At 45.3% G+C, this 25,104-nt stretch overlaps 1 protein-coding gene across 1 annotated transcript in view; it reads left to right on the forward strand.

Moving 5' to 3' along the window:
- tenm1 (teneurin transmembrane protein 1) overlaps nucleotides 1–23,335 on the forward strand; it is a 147,672-nt gene extending 124,337 nt beyond the window's left edge. The window contains exons 22-37 of the mRNA XM_068740281.1: nucleotides 1,529–1,683; nucleotides 2,942–3,025; nucleotides 4,312–4,506; nucleotides 6,486–6,573; nucleotides 8,024–8,220; nucleotides 9,091–9,404; nucleotides 10,024–10,196; nucleotides 12,287–12,531; nucleotides 13,111–13,404; nucleotides 14,860–15,104; nucleotides 15,788–15,930; nucleotides 17,393–17,604; nucleotides 18,408–18,709; nucleotides 19,588–20,294; nucleotides 21,980–22,122; nucleotides 22,580–23,335. Coding sequence (XP_068596382.1) covers nucleotides 1,529–1,683; nucleotides 2,942–3,025; nucleotides 4,312–4,506; nucleotides 6,486–6,573; nucleotides 8,024–8,220; nucleotides 9,091–9,404; nucleotides 10,024–10,196; nucleotides 12,287–12,531; nucleotides 13,111–13,404; nucleotides 14,860–15,104; nucleotides 15,788–15,930; nucleotides 17,393–17,604; nucleotides 18,408–18,709; nucleotides 19,588–20,294; nucleotides 21,980–22,122; nucleotides 22,580–23,335 — 4,253 coding nt within the window. The remainder of the gene's footprint in view (nucleotides 1–1,528; nucleotides 1,684–2,941; nucleotides 3,026–4,311; nucleotides 4,507–6,485; nucleotides 6,574–8,023; nucleotides 8,221–9,090; nucleotides 9,405–10,023; nucleotides 10,197–12,286; nucleotides 12,532–13,110; nucleotides 13,405–14,859; nucleotides 15,105–15,787; nucleotides 15,931–17,392; nucleotides 17,605–18,407; nucleotides 18,710–19,587; nucleotides 20,295–21,979; nucleotides 22,123–22,579) is intronic.
- Nucleotides 23,336–25,104: the final 1,769 nt, after the last annotated feature.

The raw sequence follows: 25,104 nt of genomic DNA on the forward strand, positions 1-25,104 counted from the left end.
TAGAACAAACACAAGAATCCGTTACAATCATACATAAGTCCCTAAACATTTAAGCATTTTAGCAAAACAGCATATCAGCCAGCAAAAAAAAGTATTTATGCTCCCCTGACCGGCAGCGAGTGAAAGCCCCTACCTTTACTGTGCGATCTAAAGAATAAAAGCGACATGGTGGAACATATTTGAGTTTCAGATGAAATCAAGTGAAAAAGAACAAGGTCATGGTGCTTGTGAGCTTTATTCAATGAGCCCGAAGAAAAAAATATATATTTCTGCAGAAAGGTCAAATGTAAGAACGGCATCTTGCCACACGTGATCAAGAGAGATCAGCATGGCTCTGTGTGCTATATAGATAACAGAGATGCTGGAGCCCACAGCGTGGGGGGGGGGGGGGGGGGGGAACACGGTGACCATGTCAAGATGTCAAGATTAATGTATTCAGCTGCAAAGTTATTAAATGAGTCCAAGAATGTATGTAATTTGTATTTGTAATCAATTGCCATAACAGTCAGTTTTGTGTCCTACAGACACTACAGACACTACAGAACTACAGACCTGCAGACCTACAGAACTACACACCTACACACCTACAGACACTACAGACCTGCAGACCTACAGAACTACAGACCTACAGACCTACAGACACTACAGACACTACGGACCTACAGACACTACAGATCTACCGACCTACAGACACTACAGACCTACAGAACTACAGACCTACCGACTTACAGACACTACAGAACTACAGAACTACAGATCTACCGACCTACAGACACTACAGACCTACAGACACTACAGATCTACAGACCTACAGACACTACAGATCTACAGACCTACAGACCTATAGACACTACAGACCTACAGACCTATAGACACTACAGACATACAGACCTACAGACACTACAGACACTACAGACCTGCATACACTACAGACACTACAGAACTACAGACCTACAGACCTATAGACACTACAGAACTACAGACACTACAGATCTGGAAATGGCTCATAATGACTTGCACGCATGTTAGCAGGTTGATAATGAGTGTAATCCATGATAATTTCTGGCCCCATCCAATGAGGGAAGACATGATTGCTCGTGCACTTCCCTGCATGCACACATGCAGACATTCACGTGTGTGTTTGACTGATAGATGCACATTTATAAAACACATTTGAAAGCGCCAAATGTCAAAAGTTCACCGCAGCACCCCCGCTCACACCTAATGTGACAAATAACTTCTTCCTCCGGTTGCATTGTTCTAATCCCTTTAGTGGGTTCTGGAATGGAAATATAATTACATTTCCGTGGTGCAGTGCTCTTGATAAGACGGCCGCTCGCTGAGCTGAATGTCTAACTGAGTTGGACGCCTCTCCGGAACCCTCTCCTCTCGCTTACCTTACGTCTCGCCCTTACTCGATTCCCTCCTTCGCCTCATTTCTCTCTCTCTCTCGTGCTCTCCTTTTTCTCCCTATCCCTCTCCGCCCATCCCTGAAAGCTCATTCCGCCTCTCTGTCTCACCCGCCCAGGTATTGCAGTGGATAAAAAAGGTGTTGTCTACTTTGTGGACGGCACCACCATTCAGAAGATTAATGAGCGTGGCTTGCTGTCCACTGTGATCGGCTCAAATGGACTGATGTCCACGCAGCCGCTGAGCTGTGACGCACGCATGGACATCAGCCAGGTAAGATGATAATGCAGTCAAATGTAATAACTGATGCGAATCTATGACTCGACATCAAATAATGAAAGAGAGATGCTCAGATGTGATTGTTAAAGCACAATGGCAAAAAGGATGCGTTCCCTGCTACGGCCTCCTCGTCTTCCTTAGAAACCTCTGATGAGGGAATGTGTTTATGAGGGGCAGCGATCACATTTCATCAGGCCTGTCAGAGCAGAAGATGATCCCAGATAAACGTCCGGCTTTATGGAGGGATCTCTGCCCACACGGGGATGCGAGCCAATGGATTTACATGGACTGTGAGAATATGTGTTCCGCAGTGGTGAATTCCTGCTTCTACTCTCACAACGTATACCTTTAAAATGGTCCCATGTCACATCTCAATCCTTCCGCTTGGCAGTCATTGACCTCGGAAGCACATGTGATCAGACCCAGGCCTGTTTAACCTCCATATGTGCGTGTTTTCTCATCAATTGATCCGACCTCAATGGGCCATCAGTGTTGATGGAAACCTTTGTAATCTATGTATAATTAATGGATGGGCGCTTTCACTGCCTGCTTGAAGTTACATTTAACGTCTCACTTTTTAAGGAGTCGCTGTAACGTTGGACATCACGAGCCGGAGGGATTGGATGGCTGTCCTCTCCGGCTTAGGGCGGAGTGACTCCCGCCTGATGAATCTCTCTACCTCTTAAAATGTGATTTCTCAGTGAGACCTCGTCCCTCTCATTTGACAGAGCCTATAATTGGACATGTCAGTGGCAATTTAACATGATCCATTTATTTACCAATTCATCGTCGGAGACATCAATCACCCCACTGATCCCACGCCGCCTTGTCTCGGTAGCTCACAGTGTGAGTGTTTGTTTGTTTGAGATAGACAGTGACGTGGGTGGGTGGGAGGGTGTGTGTGTGCCGGTGTAGGTCTGTCTGCCTTTGACCCCCCCCCCGCAATGTTAGCAGTCAGGGTGCGCTATTTGAGCAGGCGGCAATCACGGTTATTGGCTGACATTTGGAACAGTGCCGAGATGAGCCGCTGCGAGTCTTGAATAAACACGGGGAAGGCTCCCTGCCCGCTGCTGACCTTTACATGAGCAGGGAGGGTCAGCGGGACTAATGCTATGTTATTGAAGAGATATTATTTATATCATTTGGACCCGACTGGTCGCCGACACCGCTTTCCGGTTCTTTTGTTGTCATTTTTAATGGAAATGCATTCACTGTATGTGTTGTGCTTGCATTTGTGTGTTTAATTCTGCAGGTGCGTCTGGAGTGGCCAACAGACCTGTCCATCAACCCGCTGGACAACTCCCTCTATATCCTGGACAACAACATTGTCCTGCAGGTAGAGACGTAAAAAGAATCAACTTGAACTCCTTTAAGTTTGACTGAAGACGTTTCACCTCTATTCCAAGAAGCTTCTTCAGCTCTAAATGACTGGTAGAGCTCCAGATACTTTTACTCATGTTGAAAACAAAGAAAGGACTGAAAACACCAAGACAATAACACTCATTAGTAGTGAGTGTGAATGGATGCGATTCGTAACGAGACCTGATGTTTGAGTGGTCATTTTTTTTAGTTTTCTTTTCCTACGGAAGTTGAAACGTCGTCAAACAACCGTAAGCAAGTCCAGTTGATTCTTTTATTTTTTTTGCGCTTCTTGATTCATGAGGAAGATATAGTCGATGAGAACGTAATGCAATTCGCTGTTTTCCAACATGCCTGGATCAAAGACACCAATCAGAGGCAGGGGGAGTGTCTAACAGAGTCTCATGTGCACGTTGCGGTTAGCCCCGTTCTGCCTCTGTATGCTGTCATGCTAGAGAGATTCCAAGATGTCTTTTTAATTACGGTTTGTTTGTTTTTTTGATAAAGGGTAGAGATAAGAGATTTCCTCCTTCACTTGTTGTGAAATCCGTTTCTTTGAACCGTTGTATTATCCCACACCTTTGCTGCTATTACCCTATATGTGATAAATAGAGAATGAAGTCATCAAATTTTACAGGATAGTTTGGAAAGTTTTCTGGCATGAAAAGAATGTAGCTGTAAAGCTGCAGAGGTTATTTCTTTTTTTCAATGTGCTACAGGGAAATGACTTGTGTTTTTGCTTATCACTTGCAAGAAAATTAGTCAGTAGTCAAATAAAACAGAATAGCTTTATAAAATTAGTGATTAAAATAGCCTCTTAAAATAATCACCCCTGTGAGATACATCCGGTTGAAAATGTATGTGTTGCAGTTTTCAACTTTAATTCATAAAAATTTTTAGGCTAAGTTTACCCTGTTCTCTGTCTTGAAGGTGTAATTAGAATAAGCCCACTTATTGGCGTTATAAAGGTGCACCTTTCAAAAATAATTCACAGGCTATCAAGACTCGTTCCAAAGTTGTTCTTCAGAAAAGGCAACTCAGGTTGTGCTCATAACTCAGACACTTTAATCTTAATGAGTTTATCTTGTAGACACATTCATTCATTATTCATTAGGTGAGGCAGGTTTGGGGTATTTTGATGTTTGAAATATCAGATCAACAAATATCCATTTTCCATTCATTATTAATGCGAGCTATTTATTTAATTTTTCTGTTGCTTCTTCATAGTTTAAATCCGTGCCGATGATCTTTTTTTTTCATCAGGTATCAGAGAGCCTTCAGGTCCGTATTGTAGCCGGCCGGCCCATTCACTGCCAGGTTCCGGGTATTGACCACCACCTGGTGAGGTGGGCGGCGGTGCGTGCCACGCTGGAGGCCGCCAAGGCCATCGCCCTGTCTCACCAGGGCGTACTGTTCATCGCTGAGACCGATGAGAGGCGCATCAACCGCATCCAACAGGTAACTCTGCCTCTACGATGAGCATGTTCCTCGGCTCTGTTCTCGAGATGCTCTGTCAAGTTAGCGACAACTCATGGATTTAACGTCAATAACGTAATTATATTGGCATTTGTACAAACACAGGAAAAGGATTCTCATCTGTAATTGACGTACATCTGATCACATAGTGCTGATCATACGGTCGCACTCTTTTTGCATTTAGAGTCTGAATGTTGGCAGTGCTGTCGGTTTGTAAAAAAAACTTTGTAACACAACCAGTGGGCTAAGTGGATTCAGTCAGTGCGCTATCTGGAGGCAGCTAGAAGCGGGAAACCTCGTTCAAATTGAAGTTACATTATTGATCCCCAGTGGGAAAATTATTTTTACACTTGATATATTAAACACACATACAGGCCGGAGCGCCGGTGCACACACACACCTACACACACACACAGGGCATGCAAACATGAAAATAATGGAGAGATGGTGGCAGCCACATGGCGGCACCCTGAAAGCGGTTTTGGGATTTGGTGCCTTGCTCATTCAAGATTCAAGATTCAAGATTCAAGAGTTTTTATTGTCATTATGCTAACATAACAAAATCGTGTGAAGGCCCACGGCTTAAGGAACACATAGGGACCGAAAACGAAAAACAAAATCTCTCCTAAAACAATGACTAACCCTAACCCTAACCCTCATTAAATGTACTGGCTATGAGCTTTCTGCAGACGCTCTCAGTGAAAGTGAATGAAGCTGAATTGTAAAATGAAAGAAATGTATTGCAGAGTTTCTCTGCAGTCCTGACAGGCAGACCCAGATTCATTGTGATGCCAGGAAAACGAAATGAAATGCCGAAAACTGTGTCTTATGTGAGAAAGTCGCTGCGAACAGGTACAGACTGGAACATACAGATATGACAAATACAAAACCCTGCCACATTTGATTTGAAATGGCTGATAGCAGCTGCATCCTCGACTGTTATGCATGCTATTAAATGTAAATGTGCGATAAGCACAATGGTATTACTGCATGTGCTGTTGTTGGGCTGCTCTCGTGGCACACTCATCTCTCTGTCAGATGCACCTGAAACATTTGGAAGTACCATTACACCAGACGTACAAAACCAATATGTGCTGAATTAGATTTTTAATTTTGCAAAGGTGGAAAAAGATTCCAGTTTGTATGGTATTAGTACTTAAACCTGCATTAAAGTTAAATTAATTTCCTCCCAAATCACCCCTTTTGAGATCATGTTTGCTTTCAATTAAGTTTGAAGAAGTCTTGCGGTTTTTCAGCACAGTCACACACACAATTAAAATCAAATCTACGTGTATAAAGAAGTAGTTCATTATTTTTACATCGCGAGCCACCGCGTCTGCAACGCAAATGTGTGCTGGCGCTCTCACCGTTCCATTCTGTCGCAAACCAAAACTGATTTGAACAATTAATCATGTCCCATTATTGCTGAATGACGGATACCGTTTCCTCGGATGAGTTCATGAAATTATTTTATTCCATTGTCAATAAGGAGGGCTAAACCACCAGAGCTTCCATCAGCATTGATTTTCTAACCTGAGATGCCTGAGAGATTTATATTCCATAATAAGTTATTTCTTGTTTGTAGAGGTGCATGAGTTCTAATTTTATTTATTGCCGCAAGAAAGTAATTGAATCACACATCCTGCCGTCAAAAAGCATGCGTAGCTGTAAAACACATTACCGGTAATTGTTAACAAAAAAATAAATAAAAATCACCAAACTCTGTGTGTTAGAGATATCCTCTGGGGTTGTTTGTTTGAAGGACCAGTAAACAAACAAAATAATGAATATAAACTCATTGTCTCCGTCGTATTTTTAGCGCAGGTGTTTCTGAATGCCGCGTTTATCTGGTTTGTGGTGGAGATTACATGCAACAAAGGACGTTGTGGAACATTATCTCCTCTTGAACAATAATCTCCTGCATCCTGTAGCCGCATGTGACTTTTCTGAATGCTTGGCAGGTGTCGACCAATGGGGAGATATCTGTTATCTCTGGAGCCCCCACGGACTGTGACTGTAAAATAGACCCCAACTGTGACTGCTTCTCTGGTGGGTCATCCGGTGAACACACACAAACACACTCACACACACAGAGAGAGAGAGAGAGAGAGTAGGATAAGGCAATGTTAGAGTATTAGATTATGTCTAAAAGGATTACTGTACTGACAAACATCCTCCAACTGCACTTAAAAATGATTTGAGATCGTATCACACTCGCCCTGGCTCAGAAATAAGAAAGAGGAATACAGGAACATTTCAGAAGCTTTGGCACAACTTGAATCAATTGAAATAGTCAGTGTGTCTTCATATTGACTGATTAGATCTGGCTGCCTGTGCGTTCCTGCTGGCCAATGATTTCATTAGCAGGCTCTGAGAAGAACGTTGTCTCTACTCTGTCTCCTCCACTGCTTTTTGTCTTCTTGGATGATATCTAAAGCATTTAAAGCCTATTTGGAGTCTACATGTAAAAAAAAAAAAAAAAAAAACATGGTGATGATATGCAATGTTGCCACGATTGAAATGTAGGTGTACAAAGAATGTCTTTGTCTTTTTTGGGATGTATTTATATTTGTCAAAAACCTCCAGCTAAGTTTCAGTGAGAAACTTCATCATCCAACTTAAATAACAGGGAAAAGAAACTCGTCTGAATTCACGAGCGTATCATGTAAGGGCACCTGAAATGTAATAAAGGGACCAGGGAGAGGACCAAACAAATACGCAGATGTTCCTTTGACAGTTAGGCCATGCCTTCATTGTAAGTGTCAGAGGATGTGATTTTATCATTTAATTTTACTCATAAAAAATCAGTCGCTTTCCCATTCAAAATGGAAGGAAGTGCCTCTCCCGTGCCACGAGCCAATGGGCTGCAACCATCCCTATTTCTTGGGTTGTGCTTTGCATATTTTCAATCATGTCTTGCTGTTAACAGATGATTACTCTCTTCAGAGGCTTTCCGTTCCCATCCCTTCCATGTAGGCTCCCTCGCAGTGTCTTTGAATGTGCACGCAAGCTGTGTGCAAACACACTTGCAAACGCAAACAGACTTGAAAACACATATGCGAATAAACACACGCACGCACACGCATACACATAATATGCTGTCAAGAGATAACCCGCCACACTGCTTCCTGCACAGAGCCATCACAGGCCTCTGGCCCACTGCTGACAGCATCTAAAGGGCTTCAACCAGCTGTTATCCTGCTGTGCAACCAAATTCACTATCACCGTATGATAGGGGTGAGGTCACTATCAAGGTTGTTCTACCAAATCCTCTGGGAGGCTATACGGTATCCAAAAAAGTCCCAGTCCTGAGCTGAACTGATAAATACTTAAGCTGCACCATGCCATCAATCATCACATTAGATTGTGAGTCCTCACTTTCTCAAAGGAAAAAAAAAAAACTTGTGCTCATCATTTTGTTTTTAACTGGAAAGGCCACCCTTGCACCTTTTTCTTGGCTTTCACGTTGAATTCACGTCCTCTTCATTGCCTCATTTAGGAGATGGAGGCTACGCCCGTGACGCGCGTCTGAAAGCTCCCTCTTCTCTGGCCGTGGCCCCAAACGGAACCCTGTATATTGCTGATCTGGGCAACATCCGGATCAGAGCCGTCAGTCCCAACCAGCCTCAGCCCAGCCCAGCTGGACTGGTGGAGATCAGCTCCCCTCTGGACCAGGAGCTCTATGTCTTCAGTCAGGTACAGAGCCTGAGCTGGGTGCATGCTGAGCACTATTCACTTAGAACATTATTAAAGGGGTTCAACCATACACAAATTGTAATCGAAATATTGTCATGATGTAAAATGTAATGCAATGCAACTATTAGCCGCAATGCTAATTGTTGAGAAGCTAACTAACTAAACTAACAAACTAACAAATATTTTCCAATGCACAGCTTTAAAATGCATGTATCTTTAAATGTATTGATTTTGAATGGATTTTAAATGTGTCCTGTTATATGATGAGTGAATTCTCCTTGCTCTTAAGTAAACCTTTTTTTTTTAATACATACTGGGATTACTTGGGAAACGCATTACAGAGCTGATAACAGAGCTTTAGAGATAAATGGTTCCAAATTTGTTGGTCTGTAATTTTAATCCTTAAAAATTATAATAAAAGCACTGAAACAATCACTGCACAATGAAGACTTTTACTAACAATATTTTTAAATAGGCTAACATTTTGCTTGCCCATGTGCCCTGATTGCATGCAGTATTTTTACTTGTAATGGTGTACTTTCAAGTTAATAAAGGATCTGAATACTTCTAAGTTATTATATCTAGCATTGATTTTCAGTAACTGAAGTCAGTGTACTCCTGACACACGTGGCATTTCTGGACCCATTGAGATAGTAGATTATTAAAGTCTCGTATGGATCTGAAATTTCACACAAAAAAACGTTTTAATGGTGCAAAACAATTAAGTATATCTTTAATCTGAAACAACAGCAATTGTTACTAAGAATTGAGGATGGACTTTACCAGACAATTAAACTTATTTATGGGGTTATAACAGGTAGAAACATAATCCTGACAACCATAATCCCATATCTCTTCCATTCGTGACAGAATGGCTCCCACATGTACACCAAACACCTGATCACCGGCCACTGCCTGTACAACTTCTCCTACGGCACGGACGGCCAGCTCTCTGGGCTGATGGGCCGTGACGGCCGTGGGCTCCAGGTGAGGAGAGACGCTCGCGGAGTGCCTCTCTGGCTGGCGTTACCTGGTGGACAGGTGTACTGGCTGTCTCTTAGCAACAGCGGAACCCTGAGAAAGGTGTCGGCCCAAGGCCATGACATCGCCCACGTCACTTACCATGGAAACACTGGTCTCCTGGCAACCAAGAGTGATGAGAACAGTTGGACCACTGTGTATGAGTGAGTCTACAGTTTGTGCTCCTATTCTCTCCTTTAACTTTTTTCTATTCAGTCTGCAGTCGTCTTTTTTTTTGCTGTCTGTCATTCTTTCCTGTTTTTCCTCCCTTGTTTTTTCACTTTTTTCATTTTGCTTGACTAAATGTGCTATATGAATGGATAGGATATTAATGTGGCACAGAGTTAATGCTGGGATGTAAAATGTGAGTGCCATCTGGGGGTAGGCGGGCGTCACTGTAGGAAGCTGAAATGTTTTTCCGTTGCGTTTTTGCGGTCTGTGACTGATTAGCTGAAGGACGCCTCTGCAACTCTTTTTTTATTAAACAAATTTTCTATCACATATAGCGCACACACACGCGCACACACACGCACACACATCCGTCTGACTTATTCACCACTGCTGACCTGGCCTCTGTCTCAAATTCCACAGCTGGATAATTACACATATAAATCATAGCTGACACTTTGTGCCAATGTTTGTGTATGGGATGGGGAAACAGAGTGACAGTGACAATGAATGTGTGTGTGTGTGTGTGTGTGTGTGCTCGCCTTTGGCTGTGCTCGTTCGTCCACGCGGTGGGTTTATGTTTGTTCACAACTTCCTTTGCCCTTATTATCCAAGGTACAGCAGCGAGGGCCGTGTGACCAACATCACCCTCCCCACCGGTGAGGTGAGCGGTTTCCATGGCAACCTGGAGCGCTGGTCTCGAGTGGAGGTTGAGGCGTCCAACCGTGAGAACTTTGTCACCAGCACCAACCTGTCAGCCAGTGACACCATATACATGTTCAAACAAGGTAAGGCGTCACGGCTCATTGTGTGTGTGTGTGTGGGTTTTTTTTAACTCCTCATAGATAAGAAGATTTGTAGACAGGCAGGACAGATTGTATTCACCACAATGCATCTCCCCATCTATTCTACCACAAGCATGCCCCAAGGCTGCTCATGACCTTTCTGGTAGTGGAACTGAAGTGCAGGCAACAATATACAAATGCACTGACTACTGAGGGCTGACTTTAAGGTTAAAGAGCTGCTAAAACATTTATGACCAGCAAACTGCATATAATGCAGATGTTACTCCGGTCACGTCAGGCATGCTGGCCCGTGTTTATTCTTCTTCTTCATCAGCTGAGCTACATGAGAGCGCCAGGGATTTGTGGCTTTGAAAAGTGTTCATTTCTTTTAATAATTCACACGCGGATCTGATATGAACTCTCTACATAACAGGACTAAAAATGTCCTTTTTATTTATGATAAAAGAGCCGGATCTGATTGATGGGTGAAATCTCTTAACGACCACAAAAAACTAAATTAAAAAAAAGTGGAAAAAGAGGGCAGAGATGAGAAGAGGTGAGCGTGGAGGAGGCGCTCATGGGAGCAGTTTCTTCTCATGTCATCCCTTTAATTGCTGTCTGGCAGTTGTCACAGCGACAGGACAGCAGGGAGAGGAGCGCTGCTGCAGCACACAGTCGGACACACACGCACGCACACACACACACAGGCCTTACAGTGTGACAGAGAAGCCGGGGACGAAATGAAATGACCCTGGGTTTTAGGGAGCCTCCCTTTACTTCCACTCTCCACAAATGTGCTTTCCTGTCTCTGAGGCAACTACAACCGTATAAACAGAAAACGGTTTTATAGCGGTGGAAGTTACAGTCCAGATTTAGTAGCCGCATTAAGTTCAACAGTTAAAAAATACTTAAATATTTTTTTCCAATCAGAAGAGTCAAGCGAATGAAACCAGAAAGCCTCCAGAGCTTCAACGCTTTAGGGAGATTGTTATTGAAGGCCATCAAAAAGTTCAGACACTGGTGGTGGTGGTGGCTCAGCAATCTGCTGAGACTACTGAAGCTCAGGAAATGATGATGATGATGATGAATATATTTATTAGATAGAATGTTAGAGTACAAGTACAGTCACACAGTAGCATGTATTACAGTACAAATACAGTCAAACATCCTGTCTAAGAGGAGCATTTCAAAAAAGCCCTTGCGATCTTGTTTCCGTTGAAAGTCCTTAGTACATAAATCATCGACATTTAACAATACAATTTTCGCAATACAAATGAAAATAAAACCAATATTAACTTACTCAATTGATGCAAAATAACATTAGAAAAATAAAAATAACTTTACACCACAGATGCAAACTAACAATTAATTTAAAATAAATCACACCACAGATGCAAAATGACAATGAATGACAATAAATTACATAAATTACAATAAATTACCAAGACACTTAATATGTGCAACGTAGGTGGACAAAACAGGGAGTGGGGGGGGGGTGATCCAGAGAGAGTCGCAATGACTATCTCCATTTCTGTCCCCCTAAAAGGTGTATTTTTAGGGCCATTTTGAAGGAGGCCAAAGAGGTGCATGATTAAGGCGATACATTTACAAAGGGGTTTGCAGTTATTTCTAATATTTGCGCCTCAGTAAATGTAAAGACATGAGACAAAACGCTGATGGTGCTTTCACAAAGTCTGTATGAGTTTAAGCGCCAGTTTCTGAGAAAGTCTTTGCAATGTGTGAACAACTGCCATGGCCAAAACGCCCGTCCCTGCCGTCGCCTCTCCTTTTCTTTTTCACTTACTCGTCTTCACCTTCCTCTCTCTTTCAATACGTTACCGTTTTTCAAGGCTCCATTAACAGATAAAGCCCAGCGCTAATGTTTCAGAGAGCATTTAAAAGCATTCTGCAGATAAAACGGGCATATATTCATCACACTCTTTTTTGCTGCTGTGTCTCATCGATTTTTCTCCAAACTGCTTCTAGAGAGGCATCGGCTGATGTTTTTCACACTTTGTATACGTGTTGCATTATAGCTGCATCCTTACAGGGCGTTTGTGGCTTTGTGTGACTTCCCCCCCTCCCTTCATAAGATCACGCTCAGAGTTCATACAGAGTCAGCGCCGATGGCTCGTTCCTCGTGTCCCTGGCGAGTGGGATGGAGCTGTCGATCAGCACAGAGCCCCTCCTCCTCGGTGGCGTCGGGGGAGGAGTCAGCCCCACGGCGAGTCGCTGTAACATCAGCCTGCCGGGAGACCACACCCCCAGCTTGATCGAGTGGAGGCAGAGGAAGGAGCAGAGCAAAGCCAACTACAGCACTTATGAACGCAGACTCAGGGTAAAGCACCAGATCACCCACGTCTTCTGTGGAAACCTGGACGCATCTCATTGACGAGGAAATGCAAAGGCACTTTGAGTGAATATTACAATGTGTGATTTCACCACATGCATCCTTCCCTCCTTTAAAAATATCATTTGTGGCCGTTCACCATTGTGATAGAGTCCGTACAGTCCTGCGTTACATAACAGCTTACATGTTTTGACTGATTATCAACGCCACTGGAAGCAAAGTGATCAAATGACTCGCAGGCCGTAGTTTCCCCAGAGTCGCGAGCGCCTCTTCTTTTTCCTCGACGCAGACAGTACACCACGCAAACAGAACGCATCAAATAGAAAATGACATTTTATCTGACGTGCATTAATTGATTGTCCCCAGGACTCAAATTTCCCCTCACCCGCGAGCTGTTTTGTTGCTATTATGCAGGTTAAGTTTCGTTCTAAATGTCAAAATTAATTTAGCTAATCCAGTGCTTGCTTCACACGCACGTCGTTCAAGTTCGTGACCTGACTTAGAATTCATAATGACTGTTTCTCTCGTTCTCCTTTGAGCTGACTTTTGACTTGCTTCTCTCTGCAGGCTCATAACAGGAACCTTCTGTCCATAGACTTTGATCAGAACACCAGAGTAGGGAAGATCTACGATGACCACAGGAAATTCACCCTCCATATCCAGTATGACTCGTTGGGCAGGCCCGTGGTTTGGTCCCCGAGTAGCAAATACACCGAGGTAAACATCAGCTATTCTGGTGGAGGACTGTTGTCCGCCATCCACCGTGGAGAATGGTCTGAACGGCTGGAGTACGATAACGATAAGGTGGTGTCCAGGGCCTGGGTCAACGGCAAGATCTGGAGCTACACCTACGCAGACAGAGTAAGAGGCGTCCTGCTCATGGGGAACGTGAACGTTTTTATCACGGCTCAATAACGTCACACGTCCTTGATTGTGTTGTTGCTGTCAGAAATCACAGACATCTGTTCTTCCTTTGTTTGCAGCTTCAAGGTCATTGCAGTTATCTGAAACCAAAGCTAACACTGAAAGTACGAGAAGTAGGGATGCGATCTTGTGATCGGAAATGAGGTCCGATCACTAGCTTGCGGGACTCGATCGAAATCGGACGTTAGCTCCTGATCAGGACTCGGATATATATGGATAGTTATTGTCATAACTTTTTGTCAGATCTGGAGTTTTGCTGTAACACAGCGTATTTATTACTTGAATGTTCAAGCTATATCACAGAAGTGCTCTGTTTGAGAGTTAATGTTGAAATAAGAAGATTAAAATAAAAAATAAGTTTTTCACTCGTCTTTATTTTCTTTATGTATTAAACCATATCGGATTGGGACTCGGTATCGATTCAAAATAGGTTCAAAACCAAATGGCTCGGACTCGGGATCAAAAAAGATTGGGACATCCCTAATGAGAAGTGGCTGCAGTATGCAAGACTAATTTAAAAAGAGCGTTAGATCATTCATGGCGCCACCCTGGTGTCACACCCTTGTGTAAATGTGTTCTCCCTCCATCTGAGGCTGCCGTTGAATTCCATTTATTATATTTAACTATAAAAATCCATTTATACAGAGGCCAATAAGCCTGCTTCACATGTTCAATTATTGTGCAGAATCTTTTAGATGAAACGTTACCCAAAGCTGCAGGACTACACAACAGTATTGCAGCTTTGAGAGCAGTAAAACCTGAGGACATGTTCGTGGTGCTGGGGGGGGGGGGCGCTAAAAAAGAAAAGAAACCGGAAATTTTCCAAATGAGTTTAAAGTAAACACTTGCCGTGTCTTTAAAGATTTTGAGATGAGGCAGAGCTGATGCATTTTGAAATAGATGAAAAGAAGTCCTTTCTTTGAGACAAAGCTGAAGTCGACCAGGAGTTATTATTTCCGCCCTTGAAATTAATTGAAATGGTTAATGGGATGATTTTCATCCTGAATTAAATTTAACGTCAGCTTTTGGTATTGGAAAATAATGGAGTGTAAATGAGGTTATATTCCAGACTCGTCTAAGAATTGATAATAACTGCATGTGCTATTAATGCATTAATATTACGCCTCACAGTTAATAAAGAAAATGATTTTACGCAACAGAATTTAAATAGAGTTTAAACATTTCCAGATAGACATTATGAAACCTGTCTGACAAGTAAAAAATAAAATAAAATTGTTTTTGTCTTGTATAAATTCAGAGTCCTTCTGACATAAATAGTCTCCAAGAGAAACCCAAGGTTCTTCTGCAGCGCAGACATTTTGGTGGATGAAGTGATTTCGTTTTTTTGTGTGTTGTGTAACGCTGCACATTTATTTGTCTTTTTTCCTGCAGTCCATTATGCTGCTTCTGCACAGCCAGCGGCGGTACGTCTTTGAATATGACCAGACGGACCGTCTGGTTGGCGTGACGATGCCGAGCATGGTGAAGCACACCCTGCAGTCGCTCCTGTCCATTGGCTACTACAGGAACATATACAGACCTCCTGACAGCCAGTCCTCCTTCATGCAGGACTACGCCCTAGATGGACGGCTACTGAGAACTCAGTATCTGGGAACCGGACGCAGTGTCATCTACAGGTACGACGCCGGGCACAGGAATATTACAGATACCCCCCCCCTGGTAACACAACACTTCCAGGAGGCTTCTTTGCACTACAATTAGCTGCACAAAAACACGCCACTGATTGGCTTGATGAAGATGATATAATTAAAGGCTAATCTCAGAAATGCAAAAGCCTTATTGCAGGTCTAAGCCTAGCACACACACACACACACACACACACACACAGCCTTAAAATGACACTGATTGGACTAATACGGAGTCTGATTAAAGGTCGCATTTTTTACCATCACACTATGTCAGACACCACTGAACTTATTCTGATGCAAGTTGAAGGACTGGTGGAGGCAGTCGCCTGGCATTTAACATGTTTAACACTTATTGGCTCACTGGGGCAGTACAGTATAATAAATGGTCCCATTTTCACTATTTGAAAGGCCATATCTGCCACAGCCGGCAGTCTGATTTTGATTAAATGTTGAGGTATGATGCGACTCGTTCCTTACCAGGCAAAAGGTTCTTTGTATGATTCATGAGGCCCCGCTTGCTTACTTGTATAGAAGTTCATATGCTTTACTCTACTTGTGATATTGTATTTTTCTGGATACATTTTACTCCACTGTGAAATAGCACAAGCCAGTCATTCATCTCGGGTTTTTTTGTAAATTGTGCTTTTCTTTGATTCACTCCTCTTTTCAAGGTACACGTCAGCCGGCCGACTCTCAGAGGTGGTTTATGACTCCACGCTGGTGACCTTCACCTACGACGACGCCTCTGGCACCGTCAAGACCATTCATCTCACCCATAATGGCTTCATAAGTTCCATACGATACAGGCAGACAGGTGCATATATACACGTACACGCCACATAGACCGGCCGCTGCAAATGTCCTCTTTAAATGAGTCCTTAGCTAGGATCTGGAAATAAAAGTTTCAGAAAATATGTACTTTGGCCAAACTGCATATTCACGCACATTTGATCAAATGCAATGAGTGGTTCAGGCTGCGTAGCACAGGCAGCTGCAGCTAGAAGCGCGAACAAAGCCGGGTGTGAAGGACTGGAAGAGACTGTGGTCTACCACAGCTGTAGATGTGAAACCAGCCCCCAGGTTTTAGCTGTGCTACCTCTTCAGCGCATCTGTGACCAGACTGCTGTGAATAGAGGATAACATCGCTTACATCGCAAACAATATTGTCATTTCTGATTTGGAAAATTCGTTAAGGAAGACGTTGCACTCCGTGATTTGCAGCATCGCCCAGCAGTAGAATGACCATCGATAAGGTCCTTTCATCTGTGGCAGAGGATATGTTCCATTTCTGTTAATGCAGTTCACCGATTCTATCAAGTCACGGCGTCATTGCAGGGTCAGTGGCGGCGCTCTCATCGCTGCTGCTGGTCCACTTCACATTGCGTTGCGATTGGCTGGCAGCGATCGGGTGTCACTACTCTGTGTGTGCGTGTGTTTATCCCTTTGCCCTCATTGAGAAGAGACTCTTACCTTCCTTTAACTGATCTTATTTCAGCAGAACAAACAGAGATTTGGAGGGAGGGGAGCGATAGCGGTAATTGTGCCTTGAGAGGAAGGGTGGGAACCAAATCAAGGAGAGAGATGCTGTAGGTTTAGAAGAAAGGGTGCAGCAAAAGAAGCCGAGGGAGGGATGACAGCTTGTAGAGGAGACGGCTAGAGAAGCGCGACGAACAGACTGAGTTCCCCCAGGGCTGCGGGAAAAGCCTCCATATCATTCAGCGCTCTGCCATTTTCCCATTAGTGCAGGTTTAGCATCAGCATTCCACAGAAAATTAAAAAAAAACAGAAGATGTAATGCTGATCCGGCTCTTCACCGACAACAAAGCTGCACACTTAGTCATTTTAACTGCAATCAGAGTCATCTCAAATAGCACCGTAATGGTGTTGTTTCATTAGCAGGAGCGGTTTTTCTTTCTTTCTTTTTTTTTACCAAATGGAGGATGAGCTGTGGCAGCGAGCAGCAGCGTCGGTGATGAATGGTGTTGTTAAAGTTGATGTCCTGACATTAAGGAGCACATCGGCCAATCACGGCTATTGTCTTTAGATTTCATTATCTCTCCACATTAAAGGTCACCATTGGAAATGCCATGGAGGCGTGAGGATAGTTGAGATTGAATGGATCGCACTGCATGTATCTGCGTTAATGAAGTTGAATTAGTCCTTGATTTTATTGAATTAGGCGGGCTTGGACGCAGGGATCAATGGCCAGCTGTGTAAAAAACAAAAAAAGATTTTGTGTATATACTTTACATAAAACTACTCTGATTCTTCTGCAGGCCCCCTGACAAGTCGGCAGATCTTCCGCTTTAGCGAAGAAGGCTTGGTCAACGCCAGATTCGACTACAGCTACAACAACTTCAGAGTGACAAGCATGCAGGCCGTCATCAACGAGACCCCTCTTCCCATCGACCTTTATCGTTATGTGGACGTATCGGGACGGGTCGAGCAGTTTGGCAAGTTCAGCGTCATCTTCTACGACCTCAACCAGGTGGGCAGAAGGACATTTAGTAGTTTAAGTGGAAATTGTTAATTTTATGTGGCATTAAAGCTGCAGTAATCAATATTTGGATCAAATTATGATGTAATACAAACCTAGGAATTTACACTCGACTTTTTTAACAGCTGAAGGCGCAGCTACAAAAACAGGGAATATTTGACGCTCAAAAGCAAGTGTGACTCGGTGGGGAGAGAAATCTCCATGTGGGCCAAACGGATCCAGGCATTATTTGGCTCTTCAAAGAAAACAAAATCCTCTGACTTCAGTGGAGATTTATATTTTATTTCAGCAGCCAAGTCAATAAACCAAGCTGTTCCCCCGGACAGCAGCTGATCGGATGTGAGAGCGGCGCTCCGAGTCACGCTTGTTTTTGCTTGTAGACTCGGATGCTTTGTTAGACTTTTCAGAACCGCTTGCAGAACTTTGTTATAATTATAGCTGCCTGTCAGCATACTTTTATCTGCACAAAACAACCAGCGTATTCTTCCAACTTTGTTATCTTCCATTATTTCCCAAATCTGTCTCATCGGTGGCGTTTTAAAGAGGCGCAGTTAGCATTGTCAGAGACACAAGTGTTTTCCGCGTCAGCTCTTTACGTCTGTCCTGTCCGTAGACGCTGGTCCGTTTGTGCTTCGGTCTTTCTGCCTCGAGAAAAAGATCGGCTGATCGCCGTCGAAAATGTTTTGTGTCGCCCTTTAAACTGAGCTGATACGAAGGTGCATGAAAGCCAAGCCTGATTTTTCACATTTCCATATTTGATTGCTTGACTGATCATCTCGTCTGCAATTGCGCAGGTGATCACCACCCACCTGATGAAGCACACCAAGGTGTTTAACTCCTACGGGCAGGTGGTGGAGGTCCAGTACGAGATCCTTAAATCCATCGCCTACTGGATGACCATCCAGTACGACACCGCCGGCCGCACCACCACCTGCGACATCAGAGTGGGCGTGGACAGCAACGTGACGCGCTACACCTACGAGTACGACGCCGACAGCCAGCTGCAAAGCGCCTCGGTGAACGAGCGGCCTCAGTGGCGCTACAGCTACGACCTCAACGGGAACATTAACCTGCTCAGCCACGGGACAAGCGCACGGTGCGTCAGCAACACGTGGTTTTCAGGTCTATTAGAATAAGCCTCGGACAGATGGGCCAATCATAGAGCAGCATAGCATCGTGGGTATAGTTTACCAGAGAGCATCAGACACAAATGTATAAGCAGTAAATGTAAAGATGCAATGAGTTGGTCTAAGAATTAAGCTTTATTGATCACAAAAGCAAGAAGAGCACTTATCATGTGATCAAAGGCTCTGGTATCAACAGGTATTATTCCTGTCAGTTGGAGCTTTGAATGAAAACAATTATTTGTTGAACTTTTTCTCAGTACATAACCAACAAGTTAAAAGTATAAATGCTTCAACAGCAGGTTTTGTGTCATTTACATGTACAATGAATTAGAATTTAATTGATGCACTTAATTGATCAGTGCATTGTTTTGCAATAAAAAAAAAAAAAAGATTCATTCCCGTTAGCCTCAGCGTTTAGCTCAAAGTACGGACGCTGGTGCTGAAGGTTTGTTAATATTTATTTCTTACTCACTTACTGGCAAGTGTTAAACCGATTATGTGTCATCAACCTGAGCTGTCCCGGCCATCAACTCCGTTTTACTGCCAATCCAATGGGAGCGTGGAAGAGCAGCGCCGTTACACGTCAGACTGGACGCTGTGAAACCAGGCAGCATCTTACCGTGTGAATAATGCGGTCTTTAAATAGCACAGAAATGCTGCACAGACAGCGACTTGCCCAAAATGTTTCTGAACACAACTCAAGACCGCCACGTCTGTGGCTGCGGGACGTGGGTGCTTCAGTGATGGCGTCCTGTGTAGCCAGTGTTTGTTTGTGGCCGCCGCAGCCTCGTTGCTGTGACGTTCAACACCCCACAGCAGCGTTACTGAGTGTTCGCTTTCATTCCAGCCTGACGCCACTCCGCTACGACCAACGAGACCGCATCACACACCTCGGCGAGTTACAGTACACCGTGGACGACGACGGCTTCCTCCGCCAGCGGACCAACGACCTGTTCGACTACAACTCCAACGGCCTGCTGACGCGCGTCTTCAACAGAGCGAGCGAGCGCGCGGTGTGGTACCGCTACGACGGGCTGGGCCGGCGGGTGGCCACCAAGAGCAGCCAGGGCGAGCAGCTGCAGTTCTTCTACGCGGACCTGTCGCACCCCACCAGGGTCAGCCACCTGTACAACCACAGCAGCAGCCTGATCACATCGCTGTACTACGACCTGCAGGGTCACCTCATCGCCATGGAGCTGAGCAGCGGCGAGGAGTACTATGTTGCCTGTGACAGCGTGGGGAGTCCGAGGGCGGTTTTCTCCAGCAAGGGCCGACTGGTGAAGGAGATCCTTTACACGCCCTACGGCGAGGTCTACCAGGACACCAGCCCTGACTTCCAGCTCGTCATCGGCTTCCACGGTGGCTTGTATGATCCTCTCACGCGGCTGGTCCACTTGGGCCGGCGCGATTACGACACGCTGGCCGGCCGATGGACGTCGCCCAATCACGATCTGTGGGGAGAGCTGGGCAAAGAGCCGAAGCCTTTCAATTTGTACTCCTTCAAGAACAACTGCCCGGTCGGGAGAGTGGAGGAGGTGACACAGTTTACAACAGGTGAGCGTCACGCACTCGTTCGCTCCGTAAGTGAGCGATGAATTAGTGGCGTGATCCGTCGCATTATGGCCATCACACGGATACGGATATTTCACTCAGCAGCACCCACTCCCACCCCCCCCGCCGTCATCAACATCAGCCGTAAAGAATGAGTGAGCTCTCCTCACAGCGAACCACAGGTGAGCTGCGTGGCAGAGAGAGAAGATGCGACAGGCAGAATGTACCTGCGACACAAAGGACAGCTGCAGCTCTGATCAGCGTGTTTTTGAACACGGGCTGTTTTGTTTCGTTCCCCGTGTCTGTCAAGAACATACCGTCCCCCCCCCCCCCCGAGAGACAAAATAGGAACGCAAGCGAGGAGCGAGGGAAAGAGATGGAGAAGGGGGGGGGGGGGGCAGGAGATTGAATGCGGGGTGGCGGTGGGAGGCGTGTGTCCTCTGTTGGTTCTTCAAACGTTCATTTGGCGTGTCGCGTTTTCTTGGTGGAGGATTGTTTATTGCAGAAGAAGTGTCTTTGTCAGGGAAACACTGGCAAAGCAACGCCGCCACACGCTATGTGCGGTTTCCCTTTTTCAATGTTAGGCGAGGGAATTCGGACCAGCTCCGTCTTGTCCAAGGGGACAGGCCTCAGCTTGCATTAGTGTTACCCGTAAAAAATGTAACTGAGAGCATCTTTTTAGGTGGCGATGAGGGGGGGGATCCGCCTCGCCTCTGACTGTCAGCATCATCCGGGCGTCGAACCTGCAAGCTGTGATGAAGCACGCAGCAGAGTAGGCTCTTTCCTGCATACTAAGCCGGCCACGCCCGTTATCAGCAGCTCTCCTCTGTGGTCTGGGCTCTTGCTAAATTCTGGGTTTAAGATTAAGTGGCTTGCGTAATCACGAGGATCTGCTCATTTATGTTGCTAGAATAACATAATAATAATATCATAATCCTTAAAAACACTTACTATCATTGTCATTTCAAACCCGAAAATGCAATGCATGTAAAATTACATCAAAAAGTCACTTTTGCTGCAGGTTCTGAATATTTATCACGCACTAAGGCAAGGATTGGAAAACAGCTCAGCTCGCATCTGTCATCAAACCATGTTCAAAAATGTTAATAATAATAATAATAATGTAAAGAATTATAGCCAAATGTACATTTGAATATGGCGATGAAGCCAGGGAGGAATTGATTGATCAATTTAAAACATCCTTTTTGTTGAAGATTGGGAGAAATATTGATAAGAGGTTTTTTGTTTTCGTCCAAACTAATCACCTTCCCCAGCGTCGTTTTCTTGTGCCTGCGGGCTTGGCTGATCCATCATGGAAGAAACTGTTCCTCCTTTGAGCCTCTCTGCTCACCGACTCTGTCTGGTGATGTCTTTGATGTCGATGAAATCTTTCCACGACGTCGTTCAATGGAGCTAACAACCGTTTCGCTTCTCTCACTTTTATACCTTTATCCTCCTCTGACTCTTTTCTTCTCCCATCGTCTCAGCTGTTGTTATTTTTATTTTTGTCATTACCAAGTGTGTGAGATGATATGAGTCTTTATTATTTTCATCGTACAGGTTTGAACTTTGTTGTCGCACACCTTTGACCATGACTTACTAAGTGCTATGACTTTTTTGTGTGCACGCCATAATCTAACCTTTCCCTTTGCGTGTATTCTTTCCTCTGTCTGTACGTGCGTGTCCAGACATTGGGAGCTGGCTGCAGCTCTTTGGCTTCCAGCTTCATAACGTCGTCCCAGGCTTCCCGAAGCCTGATGTGGGCCGATTGGAACAAACGTATGAACTGATGAAGACTCAGACCAAGACTCAGAACTGGGACTCCAGCAAGGTGAGCGTTCAGCCGCTGACTGCAGAAAGCAAGGCACAAAATAAATAAACATATGTGTGCTTAAATGTATTTTAATTCAGATTGAAAGTATTGAGAATAATATCGCTTGATGATAACTCAAAAAAGAGATTCTGCCACGTGTAGCTGAAAGGAGAGGCGATATGACGGCCCCAGTGTCATGAAAAGTGACAAATACAACGTGAAACGTGAAATTAAAGTGTCAACAATGAAATGAAAGAGGGGGGGGGGGGGGGGGATCCTTTCGTCAACGGGGAAAGTTTCTGCTTGAGTCAAATGAAAGCAGCAAGTCGGTACTTCCTATAGGCGGTGACGGTTTTCAGACTCTTCTACGTCCACGCTGCATTTGAATGAACCCCGTCATTCAGACTGTCACCTGGTCCGGTGCACCTGTGTCTGCAGCGGAACGTGGTGTTGAAGCTCTGCTGTTCTGTCCCAGGTGGTTCTGGGGATCCAGTGCGAGCTGCGGCGGCAGCTGAGAAGCTTCATCTCTCTGGAGAGGCTCCCTCTGGTCTCGGAACCCGTCGGCTCCACTTGCCACAGACCGGCACGCCCACCCCCCTTCGGCTCCCGGCCATCTCTCCTCGGCCCCAGCATCCGGTTTGCCGTCTCGCACGGCCTCGTCAGCGCCGAAGTCATCGGCGTGGCCAGCGAGGACAGCCGCAGGGTGGCGGCCATTTTAAATGGCGCCGTCCACCTCAGTGGGCTGAGCTTCACTGTGCACGGCTGCGACAGCCACCACTTCCTCCAGTCTCGGCCGATCGAGGAAGACCTCGCCCTGGGCTTGGGAGTCGGGGGCCGCGTCCTGGAGAGCGGCGTGAACGTGAGCGTGTCTCAGATGAGCGCCATGGTGAACGGCAGGACTCGACGATTCGCTGACATCACTCTTCAGCAGGGAGCGCTGTGCCTGTGCGTGCGCTACGGCGGAAACGAGGAAGAGGAGAGGGCGCGGGTGAAGGAGGAGGCGAGGAAGAGGGCAGTGGAGGGGGCGTGGGAGAAGGAGCGGAAGAGGGCGGATTTAGGGGACACGGGGAGCAGGGCGTGGAGCGAGGCCGAGAGGCAGCAGCTGCTGTCCCGGGGACTGGTGCAGGGCTACGACGGCTACTACGCCCTGCCCGTGGAGCAGCAGCCGGAGCTCGCCGACTGCTCCTCCAACATTCACTTTATGACACTGAGCGAGGTGGGGGGCAGGTAACAGAGACACGCGAGCAGCCCCCCACCTCACCAAAGACTGCCTGTTTCTACTCTACTCTGGTTTGTTCTACTGTTTCTAAACTTTATCCCCCCAAAAAAAAAAAAATAGAAGAAGACGACAACAGGAGAAGAACAAGAAGAGAGATCGGGGGGTGGGGGGAGGGATTTCCAAATGCCTTTAATTGTGACAAAATGATGGTATTTTATTATTATGGTCCATTTCCTCCAGTTTCTAACAGTGGCACAAGCAGTGTGGTTTGGCTGTGGCTTCGCTTTTTGTATCCCGACCGCCTGACCGCCTGACCGACTGACTCGCTGACTGACTGATGGACTGATTGTCTGTAATTTGCTCTTTCAACACTGTTCATCATTTGAAACCAACTCACTGGCCTGCAGAGACGTGGACTTCAGGATTACCGTGGAACAACCCTCCTCATGACTCGACTAAAGAGATCTCCGGTCGCCGTTTGAGTTCCCACTTGGTTTACGCCCCCCCCCCGGATATATCGTTTACATATTGTGTAAGAGAGGCCTTGTCGACTCGGACACTCCCCTTTAGAAAAGGAATCGTCTCCTGGTTTCCTGCCTCTGCTGTGCGCAAACTGTAGTTTCTTTGAGTGTGTAATACAAAAGTCAAGAATGTACATAGCCAGTGCTTTCACACTGGGAAAAAAAGTGCTCAACTGGAAATTCTGTTGTTCATAAGTGTCAGTATTGTTCATCAATAGAAAACAGTTAAATTTTTGCAAAGAATTATACATGGCTATAGTAAATATTCTCGCTAAAAAATCTAACTTTATTGGGTTATAAGGCTGATTAAAGTTATTATGTGTGAATTACCAGCTCGCTTCCTCGGATTTCGTGGCTACCGTCACCAGTGGGCTCTCTCTCTCTCTCTCTATCCGTCCCTCCCTCTCTCCCCTTCCAAACATTTGTTGTTCACGCTTTGTTCTTGTTTCTTTGGAGTTTGTAACTTTCAAATCTGCGCTGTCATTACCACCCCTCGTTACAGCTTTAACTGAGATATGCATGGGGGGGGGGACCTGCTGTTGCAAGAAGACACAGAGTGGATGAAGAAGAAGAAGAAGAGCAAGGAGGAGGAGAGAGTGAGAAGAAAAGCACATAGAATGGGAAAAAGAAATGTGACAGCTGAGCCTCAGTGAGTGGGCGTTGAGTGCCGAAGGGGCAGGACCTGGAGTTGGCTGCGGTGTTCTCTACAGCTTGTCTCTTCTCATTAGGAAACGCCAATCAGACGACATGAGAACCACTTCCAATCCCCCCCCCCCCAAAAAAAAAGAAAGTTACAAAAGAAAGAAAGAAAGAAAAGAAGTTTGCTTTTTTTCTAATCTAGCTCCCACTAATCCACATCCTCTCCCGTCTGCCTACACCCCCCCCCCCCTGCTCACCTCCCTCCCGCCATCTGCCCAACATTAATTGTTTGTATTTCTCTGCTGGGCTGCGGATGACAGAGTCACACAATGCATATGTTTCCGACTGCGAGCAGGTGATATACGTTCCCGATGAGCATTCTGCTCACCGGAAGCGGCGCTCCTTCCCATTCAAGCCATATGCTCCGTGAGATACCGTCCAACCTCATCTCGGTGGTGAAAGGATGGAGAATCCGGTTGCTAGGAGACCGCTGCACAGAAGAATAGGCTGGGTTGAATAAATGCTCTCTCTCTCTCCTTTCCTCACTCATTTTGTCATGAGGCGCCAGTAATGTCAATCAGATGAATGACAGATTCTTGCCCCCTCTCCAGCAGTCAGCAT

Source organism: Brachionichthys hirsutus, chromosome 6 (genome assembly GCF_040956055.1).
Source record: "Brachionichthys hirsutus isolate HB-005 chromosome 6, CSIRO-AGI_Bhir_v1, whole genome shotgun sequence".
Classification (NCBI taxonomy): domain Eukaryota; kingdom Metazoa; phylum Chordata; class Actinopteri; order Lophiiformes; family Brachionichthyidae; genus Brachionichthys; species Brachionichthys hirsutus.